General features: G+C 39.0%; 1 protein-coding gene across 1 annotated transcript; it reads left to right on the plus strand.

The window, feature by feature from the left end:
• LOC147161952 (calcium-binding protein 1-like) lies at positions 1-27,282 on the plus strand. Its single transcript, XM_086096640.1, has 7 exons — positions 1-740; positions 19,341-19,371; positions 19,454-19,597; positions 21,017-21,126; positions 21,445-21,519; positions 21,683-21,755; positions 24,770-27,282. The coding sequence occupies exons 1-7, from the start codon at positions 240-242 to the stop codon at positions 24,793-24,795; spliced, it is 960 nt and encodes a 319-aa protein (XP_085952766.1). The 5' UTR covers positions 1-239; the 3' UTR covers positions 24,796-27,282.
• Positions 27,283-27,910: the final 628 nt, after the last annotated feature.

Below are 27,910 nucleotides of genomic sequence, written 5' to 3' on the forward strand. Positions count from 1 at the left end.
GATAATCCGCGGTGACGTGCGTCTCTTTGGCGAACTCGCATCGTGGACTGTGTGTGCGCGCATTCAAACTTGGAGCAAGTGTGGGGGAACAGTTCCCTTGCAAATGTCCCGGCAGGTGGCAGCTGCCTCCGACCTCCATCCAATCATCACCGCCACCCTCGTGGACGTGGATCCAGCAGCCGGCTGATGTACCCCACGCACCTGCAGCTTCATCCGCAAGAAGTGCGAAGGGACAGACCATGAGCTCCCCTCTGCCGAAAAGCGAATCCGCAACGTCCTTGCTGAGGTCCACGGGGCTCCAGCGCAGATCCACACAGTCCGACCACGGCCCACACGGCGGCCGCGGCGGGCACCGGAACCAGCGCGGCCAGAAAGGAGGAACCGACGCCGGCCGGATGGAGGAGGCGAGCGCGAGGAGACCCCTGTGCCGGCCCGGCCACGCGGAGAAAGGCGCGGAGGACGTCAAGCGCAAGACGCGCGCCAAATCCGGCAGGTCCAAGCAGTCCGGGGGATGCGGACGGGACGCCAAGGAGGAGCGGGACGACGCCGACGACTTCTTCGAGACCGGCAGGAGGAGGGTGGTGAGCGGCTCAGCCTCCAGCCTGAGCTCGGACGCCGCAGCAGCCGTTAGCGCCCCGGCTCCGAGTCGGCCAGCCGCCGGCCGCAGGTCCAAGGGGCTCAGCACCGTTTCGGACTATGATGCAAGCCTGCACCCCATCGTCAAGTCTGTCTTTGGACATGTAAGCTTGGACTCATCACAAACATGCAACACTACATTTTAAAACACACTTTTTTTAAGCTTTGAATTAAAACATTATAAATACGGGGAAAAAAATGGGCAACACGCTGCTCGAGCGTCACCTCGAATTCCTCAATTCCGTTTACTCCAGCTTTTTCAACATTCCAAAAGCATGCAGTTTAGTTGATTGAGGACTAGATTTGAATAGTACAGTGCACTAGTGGTTAGTATGTCTGCCTCACATTCGAGATATTCTCAGTTTGAATATCGGGCAGCTTACTTAGTTTAAAATGGTTGTGCATGTGACTGTCTGGCAAACAGTCCGAGGTGTATCGCATCGTCGGATGAATGGATGATTTTGGGGGGAGGCATGAGCATATTGATTAGCGATTAATGCATTTGCCTCACAATTGATCATTTAACGTAGGACCGCCATCGAGCAACATGGCTGAACGTGACGAAAGAGGACAATTGCGGGGGGAAAAATCAGTTTACAATTCCTTTCCCACGACCAAGTTATTGAACACCGCACATCTACCGACGCCCTTAAATAGAAATACTGCGACCCTGTAAACTGTGTTGTATTATTTTTTTTATTATTATTGTACCACAAAAACATGGCATGATTGTCAAGGAAGAATCCGGGGTGACAAAGGCAAGAAAAGTTTGGATATTTCAAGACATATCCTCTCATTTGCTCACTGCATCTGTGCAGTTCAGTGACGGAGACTCTCCATGCTTTGCTTTCGAGCCACAGCTAAACATGAAATTGTCATTTTAGTTGAGTATTATTGCAAATCACAATACATGAATACTTGATATACTGCATTGGCATGGCAGTTAGCCGCTTATGAAAACTATTTGCAAACCCTGAACACCACGCGATAGTTCCGCGTTGATCGGCGTGCAGTGAGTTTTCGCACCAAACTGTAGACCTTCATGGGTAGCCTACCCGCCGCCATGCGTTCTTCCCTGTAAAAAAAAAAAGAAAAGAAAATCTTCTTTCAGATCTTTGGTCCCAGGCTCCATGGTTATAAAAAGTTTTTGGGACATTTCATTTTTTTGTAACAGGCTGCCAAATGACAACAATCATTATGGAAAATGGATGGGATTGTGTTTCCGTTAGGTAATCCAGCAAAAATGCCAAAAACCTTTGGTAATCAATTAGAGAAAAAAAAAGTGCTGTCCCGCTTCTCCTCATCCCGTGTGGCCACTTTGAAGTCCTCCCAAATGGTCTGGATAGTCAGGTCAGAGAATAATAGAGAGAGGGGGGTGGACAAAAAAAAACAGTACAAACGTGCATTGGGAAAAGTGAGGAATTAGCAAGGGAGCAACATTTAAAGAGACATCTCCCAAAACAGCTGGCGAGAGGGTGCACGATCAGATGGAAGTTTTCTTAACAGCATCTCACAAAAGTCAGTACACCCCAAACATTTCTGCAGATATTGAATGAGATCTTGTAGTCGGTGTGCAGCTCATGTGCATGTATTGTTCCCTCAAAATAAATAGCTAAACCGACGACAAAAGTGAGCACACCCCTAAGTGAAAAATGTCCAAATTGAGCCCAATTTGTCATTTTCCCTCCCCAGTGTCATGTGACTCAGTGTGACAAGGTCTCAGGTGTGGATAGAGAGCAGGTTTGTTAAATTTGGTATTTCAAGTCTCACACGTTCTCATACTGGTCATTCAAAGTTGATCATGGAAAAGATCTCTCTGAAGATATGAACAAAATAGCAATGTGCTGTGGTCTGATGAGACCAAGTTACTTATTTTTGGCTTCAGCTCTTCATGGCTGTATTTTGAGTGATTTTAGAGGGGAACAATAAGATTACAAATTTAAAATAGTTTGCGCAGAAGCATATACTTGAATTTGAAAGACTGAATTTTACTTATTGCAAGGATTATTTTCAGTCATCGTCATAAAGGCTGAACGTAGGTGCATCTTATCCTCTCTGACCCTCAAACACACCCTTGAAATTAAGCCCCACCCCCTCCCTCCCATGCCCTCCCTGTCTGATTGCTCTCCAAAATCTACCTATTTTCTTCCAATATGTCGCCCGACACATTGATGATAATAATAATAATAATAATAAAAAAAGAAAAGCTGTCGAGGAGACAATTACCTCTCTGCACACTAATGTGTTCCAGAAATAGCTCATCTTGTGCTCAATCCAGGCCAGAGCTTCAATCAGTCGCAGAGGTTAGTGCGGAGACGTTCTCGTCACACTCGCTGCTCCAAATCTCACTTTTTATGACGTCTTCGATCCGCTCCCGAAAGAAAAAGATTGCAGCGATAAAAGACGCAAGGCTGTCCATACTCGCCGGATGCTTAGTTAAGTACTCCTGCTAGTTTGGCAGAGCACTATCAACGAGGTGTTGCTAATATTTTCAGCCCGTATATATATATATATATATATATATATATTAGGGGTGTGAATTGCCTGGTACCTGGCGATTCAATTCGTATCACGATTCATAGGTCACGATTCGATTCGATACCGATTAATCCCGATGCGAATCTATAAAGTGATTGTTGCGGATTTTTTTTTTTAACTGAAATTTAGAAAATACTAATCAGTAAACTTGTACATGTACACTGTAAAATTTGTATGAAAATGAAAATTCAGGCTTATAACTGTATTTAACAAACAGGTTGCAGTCTGTTTCATGTTTGAACAGCACTGAAATAAAATAAAAAAATTAAGGCTTAATGTTCCATTAATATACTATTCTTCCATGCTTAATGTTTGAAACCTAACCCTAAGTAAGACGTTTTGTTGAATATTTAAAAATCGATTCGGCCGCATATCGAATTGATTTGAGAATTGCGCGCTGTAATATCACGATATAATGCCGAATCGATTTTTTTCTACCACCCCTAATATATATATATATATATATATATATATACATATATATATATATATATATATATATATATACATACATATACATATATATATATACATATGCATATATATATATATATATATACATATATATATATATATATATATACATATATATATATATATATATATATATATATATACGTATATATATATATATATGTATATATATATATATATATATAATGAGTACAAGCTACCACTTGGGTCAATTTAATGTTAACTCAAGAACCCAGGAATTGAGTTAGCAGTTAGCTATATGCAGTTGTGTGGATACAAAATGGCTGCCTCATCCTGGCACTTCAGCTCACAGATCCCTCTGGTGTATTGCGGCAACGTAAGGCTCTCTTCAGTGACAGTCGCGCGAAAGACAGTTTGAGTTGGAAAGCCAAACCATTTGTAAGAGAACTCTTAAGACACTAAGATGCATTTGTATTAAGACATTAAATATGACAAAATACAACATAGCCAAAAATGGAATTGGCCTGTTTAGAAAACATTTTGCAAATCATAACATTTCAACGGGTTGGCATTAAAAGTCTGCAAAATATTACTTTTTTTTTTCTCCTCCTTTAAGCAATTATTACTGTTTGTGTGACGACAACTATCAATAATTCAAATAGCAGTATTCTTTATCAGTTAAGTTAATTGATTTCTCAAATTCAGTTTCTTTTTTACTGTTACCTTTTTTGTGACATATAATCTATTAAACAAATACCTCTCTGACAATTTCAATCAACACTGAGCGTTGTCACCATTTCAATGAAGGCAGAATTTTGGATACCGCTTTCTACTTGGTCGTGCAGATGTACCTAACAGAATATCCGATAAGCAGAACTTTTACACTTATGAGCTTACATCACCAATGTCCATCTCATTGTCATTTACTGGATACACTGGTCTTTATATGGGCTGACCTTAATTGTTAATTGCCAAGCAACGAGAGCGAAAACAATAACTTGCACACGCACACACATAGACGTCCAGAGCTGAGTGTGGACATGACAGGGCGATTCAGCACAACAAAGTTTCTTTTCATCAAAAAATTTCTTACGTAAGAGGAAGATCTGCATACATATACGAGGCCAACAGAGCAGCCAGTGGAGGAGGCTAAAAATAGAGCATCAAGACCTGAATTTGAAAGACTGGAGGCGGCGCACAGTTTTTTGTTTGTGTTCTCTGCACTGAAAAGGGAAAAAAAAGGAAGCCTTCATCAGGCGCTCATTCAAATGCTTACAAAGTCACATTATGAACCTCACACATGAATACATGTTTCCATAATTATTTTATTATTATCATACATCATAAAGATACGCCCCCCCCAAAAAAAATAATCTTTATTGTTTTGAATAGGGAAAAAATGGGCTTGAATACTGTTCCCCTCTCAATTCGATGGCTAGGTTAGCATAACAACACTACTACTACTAATGGTAATGGTAATGATGATTTTACAGTTAACGATAATAGTAATGGTAATAACAATAACATAAATTGTACACTCCTAATGGCATGATTTGTAAAAGACACAAAATATGATTAAAATTTTAGCAATTCTAAATTCAATAATTACAATTCAATTAATAATGAAAATTAATCGTATATTATTTAGTAACAACCACAATGCAATGTAAAACATAAAATTACCAATGACACTAATAATCCAAATGTCTGTCTAACCATGACAGTAAATTAATAAATGCTGGGGGTAAACCAAATATAAATATGTATATATAAAAAAAAGAATTAAAAGTAATAAAGTAAAATTTAAATATAATCAGTAATGACAACAATATGTATTTTGTGGAAAACGACAGTACATTTACAAAGGCATAAATTTAAATAATTTACGTAATATACAAATACACTGTATGATAAAATACAAATATAAAATCAAATTAAATTCTAAAAATAGAATAAATACATTCAATGATGACAATAATAATATACATTTGAATGAAACCTGACATGAAATCTATAAATGCAAAAGAACAAGTTCAGTTAATAAAAAAAAAAATAATAATAATACAATATAATATTTGAAATGTAACCACAGAAAAGGCCGTGAATGAGAAGCGACTGAAAGGTGTTCTTCGTGTTAACCAACAGAGGGCGTAAGATGCATTTGGACTCGTAGTGTTTGTGTGTCACGTTACTTCCAGGCATGAATCCACTGTACGTGAGAAGACAAATGATGCAAGAAAAAAACCAAAACAAATGTTTGACTTTGTGGAGTTTGGATGTGAACAACATCAACACTCACTCGCTTGCTCTGTCGTGACATCGCTGACTGGATGGGGGGGGGGGGGGGTGCATTAGCTCTTCACTTGCTTGCAGTGTTGCTGTCACTCAGGCTGATTCACCCTGTCACCTGCTGCCTTTTTTAATGTTTCCTTCTTTCTTTCTTTTGGCACAAATGTGTCTCCATCTTCCATATTTACTTATCCTCGGTCACTCTGACTTTGATGATTCCTTACAGAGGCTCCTCATAAGTGATTCTCAAAATGTGCTTTGAGCACCACTAGTGGTAAGTTGGCTCCCCCTAGTGCTGTAGGAGAGAATCACGGAATTGAATACTAATATTTACATTTAGAACATGAAAAAGAAACAAATAGAATACAATTTGTAGACATACAGCCTGATTAAACTTTTTTTTAATATATATATATTTTTACTTTTCAAGTACAGGTCGAATATATATAACTTTGAAGTACAATACATTAGCATTTCATCTTTAAAAGTCTGTTTTTAAACATTTTCTCTCTTTTTTTTAACTTTTATTTTGAATACATTTTAATTGAATCGTTATTTAAGTACAGTTATTTTCTCTATTTAAACACAGGTTTGATGTCCAAACTGTGCATGTTGTAGTGGTTTACAATCATAAATGATGATGTTTAGACTACGCATCACACACTCAAAAAACAGCTGATTAAAAAAGAACCCAAATTGGGTCAAATTAGGATCAATCCAACTTTTGGGGTTATTTATTTAACCCGAAATTTGGGTCAAGTGAGTAACCCGCAAAACAACTTTTTTTTGGGTTGTGTTGTCGGTTGTTCCTTTGGCCCAACTTTATGGGTTAAATGAATAACCCCAAAAATTGCATGAGTCCCATTTTGACCCAATTTGGGTTACTTTTTAGAGTACATATTTAATTATAATTAATTGCATGGCCATATTGTATTACCCCAATAGCAAAGTCACCTTTGACCCAACAGCAAACAAAGTCCTATTAACCCATTTTGGGCTATACGATCCCAACCCAACACAAAGGGTCACATCTATAACCCTAATCAGCAAGTCCACAATAACCACGAGCTTGGGTCGGTCTAATTTTAGGAATGCGTTGGGTTACCTAAATAACCCATTATGGGTTATTTTTTACCCAGTAGTTTTAATGGTGTACAGGTCGCCTATACTTGTTCTAAATAAAGCATTTGCCCTGTTTTGATGTATTGTATTGCTGATTTTATGGCGGTGCATGGAGACTCAATATGTTTTTGAGCCTGTATTTTGAAGTGCTGAATGGTATCCCCCCCCCCCCTTTTTTTTTTTCGTGTGTGGGGATGATGCAGGGAAAGAGGCGAGCATCATCAGCACAGCGAGCGCAGCATATGCCTCCGGTACGTCTCGAGTGTCAGACGCTATTTTTAGAGCCTGGTGGATATTTTTGTATCCACGCTGGGCACGAAAAAAACTCACTTGGCGTAAATCCTCCCCCTTTTTTTTTTCTTTCCATGAGGATTAAGCTGTGAAACGGATGCGCCCGAGTGCACATGATTACAAATGATGCTAAATATTGATGCGGCGTGTGGAAGGCAGAGAATGAGACACATGAGGACAATCGGGGAGGATTTTTTGTAGTGTACAGGTCACGTGAAATCACAGAAATGGGATTGTTCGTTTGGTTAAAGGTCTGCAGGAAGAGAACGGGGGTGCCTGGAGGCACACGCACACACACAAAACATCTCATGGTCCTCGCATTAAACTATTTTAATTTAACATTTTTTAATTTTTATTACATTTATTTCAAGTAGACAGTACATAGCATCTCATCCTATAGTGCAACTGCATTTTAATATTTTAATTATGTGATTTAAAAGTGTATTGCATTCAATTAAATTTCACATCTGTTAGCACAGCATAGCTGCTTTAATTTAATATTTTCTACATTATTTAAAATTCAAATTAATATTTCAAAACTTAATTAAGTAGCATTTCAATTGAGCAGAGCATGAAACTATACAATATTTTATTTAAATTCAGATGTGTTTATTTAGAAATGTGAACGTGCACCTTGTTTTGCACCGCATACGACTTTTTATTATTGAATATACATTTTATTTTTTATTTTACCGTTAATAAAAAAAATATTAAATGCCATATAATTTACCCGAGCATAAAACTATTATGATTTTATATTTAATATTTCTAAATTGAACTAATTGAACTAAATTTAGTGGCATTTCATTTAGCAGAGCATGAAATGGCTTTTTTTTTGTGGGAATTTTAATATTTTTTAACTGAATTAATATATTTTTTTTAATGCCATTAAACTAGAGCATTATTTTGTTTAGATTTAATTTATTTAGAAATTTAAAGGCAGTTTGAATTAAAATGTAAAACATTTCATGTAAAAAAAAAAAAAGAAAGAAAACGATTGTGTATTTTATTTCAAAATATATTTTTTGTAATGAAAAAATAATGTTTAATTAAATTAAATTAATTAACAGAGCATGAAACGGCATTTTATTAATTTTTTTCAGAAAATGTTCTAGTCTAATCTTTTAGTAGAGCATAAAAAATTGTCACCTTTAACTCTGACTGCCAGACGTTTTCAGAAAAGGGATGCTGTCAGTGCCAGCCGATTTAAGCATTTTGACTTATCTTTCAAGGTCCACAGAAAATGTTCTGTTTGGACTATGGAAACATACATACTACCAAATGAAAGATTGAACTTTCATCTTTCATTAGAAAAAAAAATTGTTTCTACCTTATTCCGTTCTTTAGTAATCAACAATAGAAAATGGTTAGTTTCATTTAAATGCGCTTGTTTTGGACCAAAATACGGAGCTTTTAGTGAAACGATATTATTTCATGCACTCTAGTGAATTTTACACTTCTTTTTGTCCATGAATGATGCCACAAACACCTAAATAGTGCTTTACTTCTATAAAACACTACCACCAAGAATGAAAAAGTGTTTTTTGATAGCAAAATACGTTTATTTACATTCAACAGTGTAACAATTTGACAACAATTTGGCAAACTATTTACAAATGTGTGCAACTGTGGTGCTATTTACAATTATGTGGATGTTTCAACGACAGTTTTTCTTTTTGTGAAACACTCCCCTGCGTGCAAGGAGACGCAACATGATTTGCACAACAGATTAGTTTCACTGCGATTGCCTCTTCGCGTGCAGAAGCTACACTTTCTTGCCGGCCTTTTTTTCCGGGGAATAGCAAGTATATACTGCAGTGTGTGTTGTCATCAAGTCTAATATCAGGATCATGCTACGGTTACGTTACGGTGGTGTTACGTCTGGCTTCCTCATGTCCTTCAGTTGCTATACCGGGTGGTAAGAGATGTTCTGATCCATCTTATCCACTCCATTCATGGTGGCATCGTAGTCCAGAAACAGTGTCTTCTCCGTGATCAGACTGTACCCGCTCCTCCGATGAATATGCATTGGACTCGGGGTACTCTTCATCGTCCGACCGAATGTCCGCTTGTGCAGCTCCGGCGTTAGCAGCGCTAGCCGGTGAGGCTTTATGACGTGAGAATAAAGGCCGCATCCAACTGTGGCGTCCAACTGTGGCGTCAACCTCGGGATTCACCATCATCATCATCATCAATGTGCATTGGTCGATGCTTTTCGACAACTCTCCATCGCCCGATCGAATCTCCGCTTGTGCAGAAGTACCCGGTCGGTTGTGCTGCGCGTTTTCCAGCGTTAGCAGCGTTAGCCGGTGAGGCTTACTACGTGATCATAACGGTCGCGTCAAGGCTTCCAACTTTGGCGTCAAGCTCGGAGTCATCATCATCGTCGACATCAATGCGCTTTTTAGTATTGATCGATGCTTTCCGTCTTTGAAAAAAATGCTCAAGCGTGAGCTGCTTGCAACCGGTCGCCATTGTTGCATCATCATTCATTGTCTCCTCAACACTCTAGCTCCGCCTCACGTCTTCTACTGATGCCCACGGTGGGCGGCCCACCCAACCTTGTGCAAAGAGAGTCATCGCTGCCATCTAGGGGCCAAAACGAGTCATTAAGAGTCATTAAACTAACTAGATCTGCTTGATACTTGATACACAGCTGCCCAAGGCTTTCCTCCACCGTTTCCAAAAAAAACAAAAAAAAAACATAGTGAACGTCTTTTAACGTCCTCGGCGCCCCTCCGTAGGTTTTTACTAAACGTTTTATAACGTTTATGGCGGACAAAGAGTTAATTTTGTGTTAAAAAAATTGCATTAAAATTAAATGCAACTTATTAAGGAAAGCCTAAAATTATATTTTAATGAATATACATATATTTTTTGATTTCATGAATATTTTCTTAATTTTTCCCATTCATTTTTTCCCCTTCCCCCTGGGTCGAGTTACGGGGGCAGCAGCTTTAGCAGGGAAGCCCATACTTCCCTCTCCCTAGCCACTTCTTCCAGCTCTTTCCTGGCCAGCTGTGAGACATATAGTCTCCCCAGCATGTCTTGGGTCATCCCCGGGGCCTCCTTGCATGCCCAGAACACCTCACCAGGGACACTTCCAGGCGGCATCCGAACCAGATGCCCGAGCCACCTCAACTGGCTCCTCTCAATGCGGAGGAGCAGCGGTTCGACTCTTGAGTCCCCCCCTGGATGCTCATGGAGGGAGAGGTGTTCTTATCTTAATGAATATAATTCGCTACCTCATTAATCGGACCGTGAATCTGGAAAAAAAAAAGTTATGATAGACTGTAGATGATGTGAAAAAAACAAACAGCCTTGTTAAAGCATTGATACAGAATTATTTAAATGAGAGTGAGACAAGGATGTGAAAGAATGGGAAAAGTCATGGATTCGGAGAAGCACATACATAATACACACACACACACTCGTGTTTGACTTGATGGGAGTTGACGGCTCGTGTGTGTGACGTCCAATGAGTTCTGAAGTTCACAATGAGCCTGCGGTGCGAGGCTGCGTGAATCATCCAGTGAGCAACGCACACACATGCACACACACATTCACGGTACACACAAAACACACACGCACACATTCGCGAGCCCAAAGACAGCTATTGTATTGACGGGAAGACGCAATCCAAATGGTTTGAGTGTGAAAGTGTTTATCGGAATAGCAGAAAAAAAAAAGACCCAAAGAAACAAACTAATAACATAATGAAATCAAAGGATTAAACCATTTATGCGTTTTGATTTTATGCTTCAGTGCCCCCTCAACATTGTGCAGTTCCTTTCAGTGTGTGCGCCTCGGCTGCCAGAAAGCAGTATAATCCAAACATAAACAAAAAGAAGAGTTGCACCACTAAGTAAGGCAGTCTGATGCATTAATATGAGTTGTTTTTCGCATATTGTCGGTCTACGTCTGTTTTGTTCAAAGATTTGTTGCATAAATTGTTTGAACGACCACAGCAGCATCATTGCTAATTTCGTTAGCCTGTCAATGTTTTTTTTTTTTTTTTTTGTATTGCGCGTTAGCCTTGAGCTAGCAGACTTTTTGTAAGTTATGTAGTTTGTAGTGACTTTATCTTTGTTTTATGTCAACGTTTCCATGAAAGTTTAAATGTAAAGATGTTGACTTTGGACTTGAGTTGAAGAGAGCAGTGGTCAGGATTCCGGATTTGCAAATCTGAAGTATTTTAGCCGTTAAGATATTTAGTCATGCATTTGTCCTGCTGGTTAAGTAAAAGTGCAAGCTCAGCAAAAAAAAAAGAAAAAGAAAAAATGAGGCAAGCTTCAAAAGGGCCCGTCATGCCGTTTGCCATCATTCCGCTTCAATAAACATATTCATCATTAGAGCATGGGGGAGGGGTGGGGTGGGGTGGAGGGGGTGTAGCGCTTCGCTTAGTCTGCCTCACTGTCAAGAGGCTCTGTGTTCAAAATCTTTCCTTGGTGGAGTTTACATGTTCTCCCCGTTTTTCTCCAAATACGTCAACTTTCTTCCACATTCTCAAAACATGACAATTAGGTTGATTGAAGACTTCAGATGTCATCTGATGCGAATGCGAGTGCGAAGGTTTGCTTGTCTATTTGTGCGCTGTGATTGGCCAACCCGGCTGTCGCTCACACGTCCACATGCTTGACTTCATTCAATATACAGTAGGGCGCAAAAAGTAGGACGATTTATTGGGAAATTGCACAAAACAATCTATCAATAAAGTCACCTATAATCCGTCGCTCCATCCATCCATCAGTCATCCACCCATAATCCGTCAAAACATCCATCAATCCATACATCCATCCACCCACCCATCCATTCATCTATCCATCTGTCATCCATCCAACCATCCATTTGTCCGCTCATCAGTCCATCCATCCATTAACCACCCATCTACCATCCATCCTTTATCCACCAATCTAGACATCCATCCACCCACTCACCCATCCATTCATCTATCAATCTGTCTGCCCATTCTCCATCCATCAATTTATCCATCCATCCACCCAACCATCCATCCATGATCCATTAATCTATACATCCGTCCACCCACTAACACATCCATCCGTCCATCCATTCATCTATACATCCCTAAATCTATACACCCAACTGTGCATCCATCCAACCACCCACTAAGCCATCCGTCCATCCATCCATCCACACAGCTACCATTTGTACGCCCGTCCATCCATCATCCATTCATCTATCCATCTGTCATCCATCCAACCATCCATTTGTCCGCTCATCAATCCATCCATCCATTAATCACCCATCTACCATCCATCTTTTATCCACCAATTTAGACATCCATCCACCCACTAACCCATCCATTCATCTATCATTCTGTCTGCCCATTCTCCATCCATCAATTTATCATCCACCCAACCATCCATCCATGATCCAATATAATCTATGCATCCGTCCACCCACTAACACATCCATCCATCCATCAATGTATCATCCATCTAACCATCCATCATCCAATAATCTATACATCCATCCACCCACCAACCCATCCATCCATCTGTACATCCCTCAATCTATTCACCCAGCTGTCCATCCATCCAACCACCCACTAACCCATCCGTCCATCCCTCCATCCATCCATCCAGGTATCCATTCATTTATCCACCTGGAGCTGTTTTAGGTGCTGCTCGACAATTTTGCTTGTTGTTTTGGTCAAAAGTGATGTCCAATAAATGTGTGTGTGCACGAGAGTGAGGCTGAATGATTCATGCTAATTTCTGCTGCTTGAAAAAAAAAAATGAATAAAATCCACACCAACAGTTTCATATTTCGTGTGTGTGTGTTTGCGTGTGCGCGTTTGGAGCAGCTGTGCGTCCCTTGTGCACATGTTTTGGTCTCAATCCAAGCCCTTCAAGCTTAAAATGACTTTGTGATGTGTGTGGATGGATGGATGGATGGATGGATGGATGGATGTTAGTGCTATAAAGTGAGGAGAAGGAGCAAGAGAGTGGTTTATTTTTAGACCTGTGTGTGCGTGCGTGTGCGTGTGCGTGTGTGCTTGTAGGTATCTGTGCGTTTTGGATTAGCCTCTGCGGCATCTTGCTCCGGGGAAGGTAATATGCTTGTCCGAAAGAACCTCTTGTGTGGAATTTGCATAGATTTGGGAACGCGTGGCAAAAAGAGAGAGGTGGTGGTGGGGGGGCGAGAGAGGAGGGGAGCGAGAAAGTGAGTGAGCGAGGGAAGAAGACAGGGTTGAGGGGAGGGATGCAAAGACCGTCGGAGAGAGGATGGAATGATTAAGCCATCTTTTCCACTCCAGCCGCTCGCACCTCCTCGCTCGTCCCCGTGTTCTTCCGATCCATCATTTGTGCTCCTTTGTTTCAGTTGCAGACCCCCCCCCCTCTCATCCCTTTCCTCCTCTATCATCCCTCTCCACTTCTCCCCAAATGTCCTCTCCTGTCAGTCAATGAGCCAGTGAAACCGTCTTCCCCTTTTCCAATCACTCCCCATTCCAATGCATGCCAGGAGACGCACGCCGACACTCATGCGCACGCCGTCGGCACACGCACTTAGGGGGGAAACATAAGGCGAGACCACCCGCTTTTTTTGCAATGGGCAACTCTGTAAAGTCGCTCAAAATTTTCACCAAGAAGGTAAGCTCTGCTCTCTTGGCTGTGGTCCTTGCATGTTTGCTCCTCCCCCCTCCGGCGGCGACCTGACTGGACCTGAGGACTTTGTGTAGTTCTGGCGGACTTTGACTTCACATTCCATGTCGTGTTTGCTTGGAAGGAAACTGTAGTAGGATGTATTTTGTGTGTGATGCTGCCTTGGCATCGTAGTTTCAGTCTTGCATGTGTGCCGTGTTTTCAGGACTGGAGAGTTGCTCCCTGCTACCAGTTGGTTGTGTCAACAGTGGAACTTTAGTTGCTCAGGACAAGTGACGCCTCTACTGTAAAGTCCAACAGAATCCATTCCAGATTTATTGTAATCTATACTAGCACCATTTCAAAAAGCTGAAAAAGTAACATGAACAAATAGTCCCACACATGTATGAATAAGTTAACCTGTTACCCCTCCTTTTATGTCATGGGTCAGATCGACCCTTTAAAAAGTTAACCTGTTTACCCCTCATATTTTGTAGCGGGTCAAAATGACCCATTTTACATTCAAACAACATTTAAACATTAATCATCAGTCATGCAATGTAAAAAGAAGTTAGCCCATTAAACTTTTTTTTTTTCAAGACTTTAACTTTGAATTGGGTCAAATTGACCCACAACATAAAAGGGGGGTTAATTTTGTGACTTTAAAATGGATCAATTTGACCTGTAGCATAACAGCATGGTGAAAAAATATTTAAAAATATTATTATAATATATAGCGTTAGCTCAGCTAGACAACTTTTATTACTATAAGTCAATTTGACACCCAAAGTAAAAAAATATTTTTTTTTTTGTTATTTCTGTGTCAGTTTGACCTGTAACATAACAGGTGGGTATTCTTAAATTCTTGTTACATTTTCATGACAGTTAACTTTATTTTACTTGAAAATTGGTTAATTTCACCCAAAACATATCAGAAGAGTTATTTTATTTTAAAATGTTTGCAGTTTGACCTGCAACATAACAAGATAGTTAACATGTGAAATCTTAATTACACTTTGTACGACTGTTAACATTAATTTATTTATTTTCATCAAAATGGGTCGTTTTGACTTACAACATAACAGAAGGTGTTAACTTTTTAACATGGGTCCAGTTGACCCACAAACGTTGACAGGCGGGTAAACTCTTCTTGTTATGCTGTTACGGTGGAGGTCAAATTTCTTAATGTGGTTCAAATGGACCCATTTTAAAGTATAAAAAAAGTTCAACCTTGCTGTTATGTTGCGAGTTAAATTAACCTATTGTAAAGTTGCTGTTTTTTTTTTAAAAGCAACGACCAACGTAACTGTCGCCTACTGACAGAAGAAATCAAGTAGGAAAAGTTTCTGCATGTGCTAAATGCTAAAAATGTTGCTAGCACATTTTATCATCACGTTAGCATGGTGGTCACCGATATTTTCTTTACAAGACTTGAAATTGTGCTTGGAGTCCTCTTAATTCTCAACTTCAATTATATTGCAGCCAGAATAGAAACAAGTGTACACAACTTTTCAGGATAACTTCCATTTCCTTCCCACTTGTTATCCTCTTATCATCCTTGTCACTCATACACTTCCGGGGGGGGCAGTGACAAAAAGAAACAGTTCAGAGATGAAGATATGAAAGGCGTCTTTTCCTTAGAAAGGACTTCACATTTTGAAGTTCCACTCTACTGCTTTTCCTGCTGTAACACAAAGTAGTAAAGTGAGAAGATGTAAAAGTGCATGTTGACAAGCTTCACAAAAAGCGCGGCATCTGTTGTCTTCGTCGCAACGCCTTAAATTGGCTGCTCAGTGAATCCCTACCAGCAGCAGCTGCACATTGTTGACATAAAAAAAAAAAAAAATACAGTTGAAGCCATCCGAGCACACGTGCTGGACGACTTCTTGCTCCACTTGGGCATTTTTCTCCGCACTTTTTTTTTTTTCCTTTCCTTTATGTATGTTATGTAACTGTCCGCGCGTGGCTCGGTAGTAATTTTCTGGCACGATGTATTCTCCGCAAACAGCCCCTGCGCCATGCATCACTTGCTCACATTAGCCAGTGGGCATCTAACCCCCCCCCCCCCCCCCCCCCCTGCTTGGCTACTGCAGAAATGCACAAAGTGGCTGCATTTGGGCTGACATGCTAGCAGACGGGGGTGCGAAGGTCATTTCCAGCATGGGACAATAAAGCTCGTTTGGCTCGCTTTAAATGTTGGCCAGTGGTGTCAAGATGCACGCGGCCGTGGCGACTCTCGCTAATTCGCTGCGACAGCCGCACTATCTGAAGATGTGATCGGTGATGTCACGTTCTATTTTCAGTCTTTTTATGGCCACGGCTTGTTTGGATCCACCGCTAACAAGGAACTGGTTGGTTTTAATTAACCTGTAGCTCTCTCTGTAATTGGGTCGACTTTGCACGAGGGCCTCGTTCGCCCTCGGGTTGACGAGCTTAATTGGTGATTAGGAATTAAAAATGGCCGGCTGTGGACTGGCCTGAGAAAATGGGCATGAGGTTCAGGTGCGTCTTTTGGGGCAAGGTTCTACACCGATCGTAGAATCAAGAAGATTTAATAGACTGAGGTTCATGTTCCATAATGACTGACTCCAGATCAGCAAATGACTAACAGACTTGCTCTCGAACCCCTCACCTCTTCCCCCGCGCCGACTGTGCCACCTCAAACGGAGTCTCCCATCTTGATATACCCTAACCCTGGACCAATTCCGCTCCAGGACCAGAAGAAGAACTACAAAGCGGTGCAGTCCTGTGAGGAGGGGGGCTCAGGGGGGGGCTATCTGGAGCCGCTAGTGGCCCTGGCCCAGAACGGCGCCAACATGCACAACGTGCTGGGGCCCGCGTGCATCTTTCTACGCAAGGGCTTCGCCGAGAACCGGCAGGCTGTACGTAAGTCCGGAAAGTAGCACGTGCGTGCATGCTGAGAGATGAGCTCGCTGTCACGTCAGCAATTACTGCACATACACAAATATGACCTAAAATTTTGGGGATTTGAACCATTTCTAAGTCATAATCAGGAAGTTACTTTCAATATGTAAAATTGTCATTTGAATTATTACAGTTACATTATTGGGGAATATGTTGTATGTGCCCTGACTAGTCTAAACACGACATTCTGATTAGTATGGCGTTTTGGGAATATGAGTCAAACAGCAAAATCCTTCCGTTTTTCTACATCTCAGGGGGCGGCCATTTTGTCAACTGAAAATGACATCCCAGTTGCTCAGGGCTCAGGTAACGAGCGATCGTGGCTGTTTACAAATGTCACATGACCAAACTCAGAAAACAAGTGAGTCGTGATTGGTCATTACCTGAGCCCTGAGCAACTGTGATGTCATTTTTTTAGTTGACAGCCTGTGGCAAAATGGCCGCCCCTTGAGATGGATGATAATAGGTGGATTTTGTTGCTGCTTAATTCACATTCCACAAAAGCAATACTGATCATAATGCTGTGTTTATACTAGTGGGGGGTGCATGCATTTTCATTTATTAATTTTTTGCCACAAAATTAAATGTAAAAAATTAATCAACTCTGCTCCAAGTGGATGAATTAATGTTGATTGATGTTTGAAAAAAATATATTTATTATTTTTTAATCCTGGCCCTGCTCTTTCATAGGCTCCGAAAATACTGAGAAAAGACATGTGGTCATGGCAAAGGTTAATATGCAACGTGTGTTTCACAGACAATGTAGAATTATAAATATCCTTTTTTCTTTCCTTTATTTTTTTAATATTTTTTTTTAGTAACGCCTTGCATTCTTTATGTTGCTGATAGCCTCTAAGCGGGACTTTTTGTTACCAATATCACACTAAATAAATTCATACACTTGTCTTACTATAATTCCGTCATTTCTAGTATGGATTTTTATTACATATCATTGTAATCCCTCAACTGCATTTAGATCTGTTTCCATTCAAATGTGATTTATTTATTGTTTTTAAAAATGACATTTAAATGTTCAATTGTATACAGTTTTCAATATATTCTTTATATTCTGCCTGTCATTTCCACCCATTGAGGCTTTACAGAGAAAATAACAGTGAGTTCGGGAAACCTAAAAGATGAGTTATTTCTTCTTATTTAGTAAAAAAGAAATAAAAAATTGACCTTTTAATGCATGTTTGTGAAAAAAAAATTGACTGATTCTAAATCGAGACAAAATGTGACGTTTACCACAGCTTGAGGGCCATATTGGCAGAGCAATGACACTGGAAAATTTTTTGTTTTGTTTTTTTATGCCAAATGTTGTCCAATGTTATGATGTTGCTGTGTATGTGTGTCAAAGGGAAGAAATGCAGCTTGCGTGGGGATTATTTCACTTTGCGACAGTGGCATCACACATCAGACTTTTTTTCTTCTTCTTAAACAAATCATATCAGTCAGGGGAGGCGAGCGTGACTGCGCTGACGAGCAGTGAGATGGATGTTCCTTTTTGGAACGCGGCGGTTGTCTCGCCACACTTGCATGGCCGCACTTGTCACGAGTACACGTGTACTGCCACACAGAGGGTCATCGTTTTTTTTTTGGGGGGGGGGGGTGGCTTTGTTTTTTTGTGTAATTTTTTTTCAGTTTTTTTGAATGTTTTTTTCTATCATAAAAAAAAGAATATTCTGAAAAACAAGAAAAAAATAACAAGAAATTACTCCAAAAACGGCAACAGAATGTTTAAAAAAAAAAAAAATAAAATCCCCTTCTGTTATTTCTGAATATATATTTTAATAATTTGTCCTCCTGTTTTTCTAAATATTTTTTTAATGACAGAAAAAAATAGAAAAATAGAAAGAAAGAAAAAACACACAAAAAAAGGTCCTTACAAAAGATTTATTATTATTATTATTTTTCCCAAATGAATCCAATACACTTCCGTAGTGTCAAGTTCTATAATAAGAGTTAACATAAAAGCTCAACCGAAAGCTTGAATCCTAATGTAACTACAAATGCATGTTCATGCAAAAAAAAAATTCACTCATGGAGACAGCACTTCATACACCAGACTGCTTTATTGTGACGCACGGACGCCACCAAACACAAATACCCGTTGCCAACTTTACTGAGCAATTAAGTGCCACTTCCAACGGAATTCATTGCAGCTCTTTATGTAAATTATCTGAATTTCATAAAGATTTCAATAATGTGTCTTTTTCAATTGACATGAATTGTAACATTTTATAATAGTATTGTTTAAATAATGAATTTTACAGTTCAGCTACCGGTAAGTAGTTATTTTCCGAATTATGCCAGGAGTCGCAGGTGATTTCACATAATCCCTTCCTCTCGCTTCGAAGGAGTCACACGTTCACATTTGCAAAGTATTTATCTGTTTAATTCTCACACCTCCGTGCTTCGCGAGAAGTGCTGTGATCTGGCACAGTTTGTATACTAACAGCAACGGTGGGCTTCTAATCTGCATGTGATTGCTTCCAGGACAGAGAGCTGCGACCAGAAGAAATGGATGGTATGCGACAGCGACCAAAATAAAATAGCCCCTCGTTTAAGTGTAATCATGCAATAATTACGCCACTCCAATGTGCTCCCAGAGCTGCGTGAGGCGTTCAAGGAGTTCGACAAGGACAAGGATGGATTCATCGGCTGCAAGGACTTGGGCAACTGCATGAGGACGATGGGATACATGCCCACGGAGATGGAACTGATCGAACTCAGCCAGCAGATCAACATGAATCGTAAGTGAGATGTCAGATAGGGCTTCGAAAAGTTTGAGGGTTCCCGCAAAGTAAAGTTCAACATAACTGCCACGTGCACCCCTAAATTGTATGTTTTTGACATTTCAATCGACATATTCAAGAACAGAATCGTTTTTATCTGGTTTTCCATGTGACAAGAAAGCAGCAATATTAGATTCAAGTATATTGGAGAGTTTAATTGGTCTAAGATTAAGGTACTGTAGAGAGGAGTAATTGGTTTGATAATATTTTTTTTTTTGGGGGGGGGGGGGTGCCACTGGCACTTTTAGAAAAAAATTACCCCCGGGGGTCTTCAGGACCCAATTTCAGAGCCATTTTTCTAATACAGTGGTTTTCAAACTTAAGTACATAGCAACTGCATAGAAACTGACATCATCATCATAAGCTGCATAGGTTTACAAATATTATTACAAGGGGGACATCGTAACTGCATAGGGACTAACATCATCAGGGACATAGCAACTGCATTTGAACTACAAATATAATTACAAGAGACATAGCAACTGCATAGAAACTAGTGTTGTTCCGAAACCGTTTTTTGGCCCCCGATACAGATTCGGATGCCCAGTTTTGCAGTATCGGCCGATGCCGATACCATACCGATACCTAAGTTTTTTTTTTCTCAACATGAAAAAGCTGTCACACATCAGTGAATGTCGTGCATGGGCAAGACACAAGATGCTGCATCCAATGTCCTATATTAGCGTCAGAATTAATGGTATCGGCATGTTACTTGTTAGTACTCACCGATACCACCGTTTTAATGCAGTATCGGGGCCTCTGCCGATACCAGTATCGGTATCGGAACAACACTAATAGAAACTGACAACATCATCATCAGGGAGATAGCAACCACAATAGCAACTGCAAATATCACCACAAGGGACATAGCAACTGCATATAATCTCACATCATCATCATCAGAGGCATAGCAACTGCAAATATTGCCACCAGGGTTCTGGCAACTGCATAGCAACTGATAACACTGTCATCGTTAATGACAAAGCAACTGCATGGCGACCAAAAATATCGCCACCAGGGAAATAGCAACTGCATAGCAACTGACAACATTGTCATCATAAAGGACATAGCAACTGCATGGCAACTGATAACATCACCATCATAAAGGACATAGCAACTGCATGGCAACCAAAAATATCACCACAGGGGACATACAAGCTGCATAGCAACTGATGACATAATCCTCATAAGGAACATAACTGCATTGCCCATACAAGAATAATCACAAGAGACATATCAACTGTATAACAATTGATAACATTCATCATTATAACTGAAATAGCAACTGGATAGCAACTGCCCAATTACCACTTTTATGAAAATATTAACTGATCTACTGGACACTTAAGGTAACTTTTTTTTCTCTGTTTCCAACAGTGGGCGGACATGTCGACTTTGAGGACTTTGTTGAGCTGATGGGGCCCAAACTTTTGGCTGAGACTGCCGACATGATCGGCGTGAAGGAGCTGCGTGATGCGTTCAAAGAGGTGAAGACATTTCAGTTCTTGTATCATCCATCTCTCAATTTTCTTTAGTGTTTGTCCTGAGCCTTTCCTAGCTGCCCGCGTTTTAGAGTCTTCAATAAGTGAATAGTCGTTATATGTGCCCTGATATGCTGGCGGCCGGTCCACGGTGTACCCCACCTCTAGCCCTACAGAGCTAATTAGCATAAGCAATTTACAAAAGGAAATTATGGATGGAATTGTGGGATGTAAAAATGACATTCATTCCATTCTGTTTGTTGTAATTTGTTTAAAAAAAAAGAAGTTTTTTAAGTGAAGTGACCTAACCTTGTCGTTTTTCAGTTTGACGCCAACGGTGACGGTCAGATCAGCACGGCAGAACTCAGAGAAGCAATGAAAAAGCTTTTAGGACAACAGGTACGAGTCCGCTCAAGCACGTTTGCACAATTGCCAAGAAAGGTGGCCAGAATATTAGAAACAGCTCCCACAATGCAGCCAACCACAATAAATAAAGCTGGTGTTACACGAATAACACCCTGACATGGGTATTATTGTAAAGGCAGCCATTTTACATTTCCAGGTCGGTCACAGAGATCTGGAGGACATTTTGCGAGACATAGACCTGAATGGAGATGGACATGTGGATTTTGAAGGTATCAAATGTTATTTGTGAATGTAACAGTCCCATTTTAATTTTTTTTATGGCGAATTTGGGATTTGTGTAGGGGATATGCAGCGTTCCCCTTTTGAATTGAATTACTGGAATAAATGACGTTTTTCACTATATTTGAATTTGCTAAGAAGCACCTATACATATATATAGCGACACATACACTCGCCTCCTTCCTATTCAGCTCACATTTAAAGCACACGCCGTCTGTGGGGATGAACGGCGCCAATGTGTCTGTCAGATTATCTCCATGGGGATTATGTCACCTCAAAGATTACCCCCACCCCCACCACGCACACACATACAGAGAGAGCGAGAAGCAAGCATATTTGCATTGAGGGATGAGAACATCAGGGAGCACTGCGTTGTGTTTTTTCATGAGTAAATGCTACAGTAAAGATGGAGTTCATCTGAGGCACATAAGGATTTATCTGGTGCGTACATTATGTGTAAATCTTGACATTTCCTGCCGAAAGCACGACTTGAGCAGAGGCAACAGTCAGTACTTGTTTACTTATTTAAATGTTGCAGTACTCTACACCTTCACGTTTACTATTATATATTATATTTTATTCCTCACACATTTTTTACATGCTTCTCCTTCCCAATTTTTCATTTTCATTTTTTTTGGACCGATTCAAGCCATTCCAACTTTAGCCCAAAAATTAAGATGTTTGATGGGGGGGGGGGGGGGGGGGGGGGATTCAACATTTTTTCAACTTTCAGTTTTCAGTTTATGCCCAAGGCAAAAAAATTCAAATTAAAAAAAGAAAGAAAATTATTTTTAAAAAATTCTCTCTAATTTTTTTAATTTTTTCATCAATTCAATCTGTTGGAAATTTAAACTGTTCATTTTATTCCTTCTTCAAAATAAAAAATAAATAAAATAATATATATATATAATGTTTGATGGGGGTGGGGGGGGGGGGGATTCAACATTTTTTCAACTTTCAGTTTTCAGTTTATGCCCAAGGCAAAAAAATTCAAATTAAAAAAAGAAAGAAAATTATTTAAAAAAAATTCTCTCTAATTTTTTTTTTTTTCATCAATTCAATCTGTTGGAAATTTAAACTGTTCATCTTATCCCTTCTTCAAAATTTAAAAAAAATATATATATATAAAAGCCAAAATGTTAAGATATTTTTAAATATTATTTTTCTTCTGCTTTGTAAATTTTTTGACAGCTTTAAACTGTTCAGCTAATACCTGCCGTAATTCAAAATCTAAATAAAAGTTAAAAAATGAAAAAAAAAGTTTTTTCTCTAATTCCTACATTTTTTTGACTGATTCAAACTGTTCCATCTTTAAACTGTTAATCTTTTCCTACCGCAATCCCGCTGAACCCCACTCCCCCAAAATTTTTAATAAACGCCAAAGATGAACATTTCTGTTCTTTTTCCTACCTTTTTTGTTCAGCTAATGTCTAATGCAATTTTTTTCCAAATATAAGCTAAAAATATATATTTTTAGCTTTTCCTCCTCTAAATTTCTGCATTTTTTTCCTACTGATCAAAACCAACTGTTCATCTTATTCCCTTTTCAAATTTCCAAAATAAAAAACAGAAATTAACATTTGAAAATGGTATTCTTCCCCCCTCTACTTTTGACATTTTGGACCAATTCATACCATTCCAACTTTTATATGTTTTGCTCATTCCATGTCAATTTCTCCACAGTCTTTTGATTTTTCCCATTTAAGTATCAATTTCGCCACAGAAATTTCATATTATATAACGTAATATACTATTTTGAAAATGTGTAAAATATTAAATCACTATTGATGATGACACAAAATCTTTCTGGTCAGTTTGAAGTCAGTTAGCAGTTGGTATGTTGTTCTTTTAATCACAAATATCTCACATACTAATACAAAAATTAAAGCAAACAATTTATGAGCAAAATAAATCCTCTTGTTGCGGCAAATATTTTGTATATTACTTAGGCTGGGAAACACCGGGTGTTTGTTTTTGTCATTTGATTTGATGCCTGGAAGAGGAAAGATTGGCTCGAGCAGTTTGCAGAAGATACTCTTGATTAGCAGCACTGCCGAGTTGGCAGTTTTCACCTCCCTTGAGGAAACAATTTTGTTTACAGTTACAGAAAGCATGGAGTACAGGAATAGCCTGGACAAATGGGTCATCTGCGATCCGCTTGCGTCTATATTCTCTGATCAAGAGGAACGCGCCAACGTCTCATTAGAAGTTGCTTCTATAGCAAACGTATTGACACACAGTCGTTGTTTACAATTACGGAGAACTTGTGGACAGGAATGGCCGTGAGTGAACAACCAACATATGACGATATTTATTTATTTATTAGATTTATGTGATATCCATTGTCATTTTTGGTTGCAAGTTAAGTTATTTACGGTGTAAGTTTAGGTTCATTTGATATCAAATCCTGATGCCAAGACTTGAAATAAGGAATTGTTTGCATTTAAAATGGTTGAATGCGATTAAATTTATATTTACAAGGCTCTAATGATAAAGAATAAAATATTTTGACAAATATTTTGTGATGACAATGAAATAGTCATTTTAATAGGAAAACATACACGAATAAATAACTTAGTGAAAAAGAAATAGCAGCAATTAAGTCATAATAAGAAAGGGTGGAATTTTAATTAAAATTGTCCTCATAGAAATACCTTTTTATTCTGGCAATATTCTGACTTTTCATTTGTAGTTTTAAGACTTTCAATTGTAGTTTTAAGACTTTGCACTTATTTTCTGTAAATGAATGGATAAAATTGTAATGCAGTCAAACCCTGCTAGTTGCGGGTGGTGCGGGACATTGGAATGCATTGGGAATATGTTTTCTTTTTTTTTTACAAACCCAAAGAATTCTTTAAAAAAAAAAAATAATAATAATTTTCAATGAAAAATTGGGAGGATTCTCAAATATGTGAACCACAAGTATGCACGGGCCGACTGTATACTAAATATTATGACCTTCGTCTCCATCTAACCTACTTGCGCTTGTGGCTTAAATTGTCAGAATTTGTGCGGATGATGTCTCGATGACTTGAGAGTGAACCGCTGGCCTTTTCGGAGAGTTCGAAATCATATCAAGTCGCCCCTGAAACTGCAACGCTGGAGCCCGACGGCTGACGAGCACAGCAAGTCAACACTGTTGGGTGTATTTGTTTGGACTGTAAACCTTTTTTTTTTTTATATATATACGGGATAAAGCACATTTTCTTCTGGTACGGTTGCTGCTCACGTGCTTGTCAAGTTGAGTCAATCTATCTGACAATACCGTTTAACGTGTAGCGATTTAGATGATGTCATCCACTGAGACCCGACGAGTGCTTATGAACTCGCTCAGGCTGCTGGTAAAAAACCATGGAGGTTATCTCAGGTTTTTGTTTTTCTAAACAGGTTATACGTCCACACTATCAGTGGAGTGGTGAAATGCACTATGGGATATTAAGTAGAGAAGAGGAGGGGATCTCATTAGAGAATAATAAAGCGAGGATCAAGGTTCAAGGCAAAAGCAAACCGACACAATTTTGCAATATGGACATCTCTGTGTGGTCTTGTCAAAAGAAATGCCGTTGTGTTTTTTTGTGCATTTTCTCATTTCCCCTCCAGACTGTAAATATTTTCCCATTACGTTGAAGACGCCTCACGGCAAGTTTTTTTTTTTTTCTGTGATGAGTTGCAATGTAGCAAGGACAGTTCTCTGGATTTAATAATTGTCCTCTTATTGTGAAATCTGTGTCTTTTTGTGTGTGCATTAAGATCTCCTCATGCAGATATGCGTAAAGAAAGTTGAACAGCGCATAGAAAATATCTACACACCCCTGTTCGCATTTCAGCTTCCTGTAAAAGAAAAAAGAAAAAAAAATATGACTTTTTGGGGGAGGGAATTATGAACAGTAATAAAGAGTTGGTGATAATAAAAAAAAAATAGTACAGCAAAAAAAAAGAATGAAAAGCCTACTGGAGCAGCTGAATTGTATTTGGGGTTAATCAAAGGCAATTAAAATGGTGGCTGGTGTGTTTTACCGCCAAAAACGTCAATAGATGTCAACTAAGTTTTTTTTCTCAATGAGCAGTGCAACGTCTTGCGTTGGTTTGTGAATGGGGTGGAAAAATACAAAAACACCCACTTACTATGGCCAGCAGATGGCAGCATTGTATCTCTTTTCAATGGGCTCCCGGTTATCAAATTACAAAAAAAAACATGACGGGAAATGTCTCTTTTCACAAAAAAGAAAATTTCTCCTATTTTTTTTTCCATTTTTGCTTGATGTCACTCAAATTACCTATTTTCAAATGGTGATTACTAAAAAACGGATTAAAGCAGAATCATACTTTTTTTCTAACGGAAGAATGGAATCCAATCTTTCATATGGTATCCACGATGTTTATGTAGTCATAGCACACAATATTCTGCTTGCCTTGAAAGATTAGCGAAAATGCTCAAAATCAGCTGGCACTGTAGGGGTTGTTTTTTGGATGACATTTACCAATACAAGAGTTTGAATGTGAGTGGTCAATTCTCACCACAGCCGCATTGCCATTTATAAAGGGTGTGCACACTTGTGCAACCACATTATTTGACTTCTTTTTACATCCCCTTTTTAAAAGATCTCACTAATGGTGTAAAACATTGAAATGATTTATCTTGGCACTTGAACGGGTGTGTAGACTTTTTCTATCCACTGTATGATCTGAGGGGCATTTTTAACATTCCATAATGATTCTGAATATCACTGTGCATGATTTTCCAGATTTTTTTTTTAAATATCAATTCTCAAAAGCACACAATGTGAGATTATTTGTTTTGTAATTCTAATTAGATTTTATAACTATACTGTATCATGTTAATTGTTTTTTCTGAATGCATTTACACCTCAAAATACACACATGGACACGATTGTTGGCAAAACTCACTAAAATAACTTCAAAATGGGTACTGACGAGCCACAAAGTTGCTGAGGGTTCCAGCAATCCTTACAAAAACAACACTGCACTTTCTGTGAAGCACGAGAAGGCTTCACTGTTTAAAAAAATGAAAAAAAAAAAATTTCAAGGCAACAATCTTGACTAAAATGTTAACTTGGGGTTGCTTTGCTCTATCAGGCACTGGTTGTGTGAAATCTGTGCAGGTCAGTGGCTCTGCCAGAAAACTGGAAAATACTTCTTGAACGGGCAATTTTGTCCATGTGTGTAATTTTGGACAATCAACCTCATGTGTCAACTGGCCCCATTCGCGATAATCTGTTATTTAAATGAAGTGTTTTCTACATATCAATAAAGGAGCAGTATTGTTTCTTTATGCACAAAAGCCAAAGAACGTTGACAAAACTACAATTTGACATTAAGTACGAGGTCTGCAGGATGTTTTAGACTGTTCATAAATGTGCATGCCGAGTGGAGATGTAAGATCTAAAGGCAATTCTCATATTTGTCATCATAACTGTGTGAAATCTATGCATGCCAAAAGCAATTTGTAGCAGATTTTCTGGTAGAATAAAAGTTTTTATGACATGTAGAACTTGACCAGTGTGACTTGTTGATGTCTGGTACAGGAAGTGAGCTCACACCCCGTACATTAACATTAGAAAATGTACTTTATTTCATTTATGTATGGCATCAATTACAGATATGTCGAGATGTCTCATACGTTACATTCATGTACACATTTAGACATTCGCTATACGCGTATTCTCGTTACATTCCGTTTCCTCGTACCGTTACGATGCTTTTCACATGAAGTGATGACTTTTTTCCCCCTTCTTACGACAACTTTGCGTCATTCCAGTTGTTTCCTCTCGTTGCCTTTCATGTTGTATCAATACAACTTTTTTTTTAATTACTTTTTTCTCATAACGTTAGAACTTAATTTTTATAACATTATTACTTTTTCACACAATATTCCAATATTAACCTAAAATTACTTGTTTTTATTTGTTTTTGTATTATCGTATAAATGTGGCTTTCTTTTAACTTTTTCATTTTTTGCTACTAACTGTATCACTTTTTTCCCTCATAACAGTACAACTTTAATCTCATAACATTACAAAAAAAAATCTCAAATCATCAGGACTTTAACTCATTCACTCCTAGCCATTTTCACAGAAGCAATCCCCTTTGCTCCCGGACGTTATACTGGATTTTGCAAGGCCCA

This window comes from Leptonotus elevatus, chromosome 15 (genome assembly GCF_054856555.1).
Source record: "Leptonotus elevatus isolate MCC_2025b chromosome 15, RoL_Lele_1.0, whole genome shotgun sequence".
In the NCBI taxonomy this organism is placed as follows: Eukaryota; Metazoa; Chordata; class Actinopteri; order Syngnathiformes; family Syngnathidae; genus Leptonotus; species Leptonotus elevatus.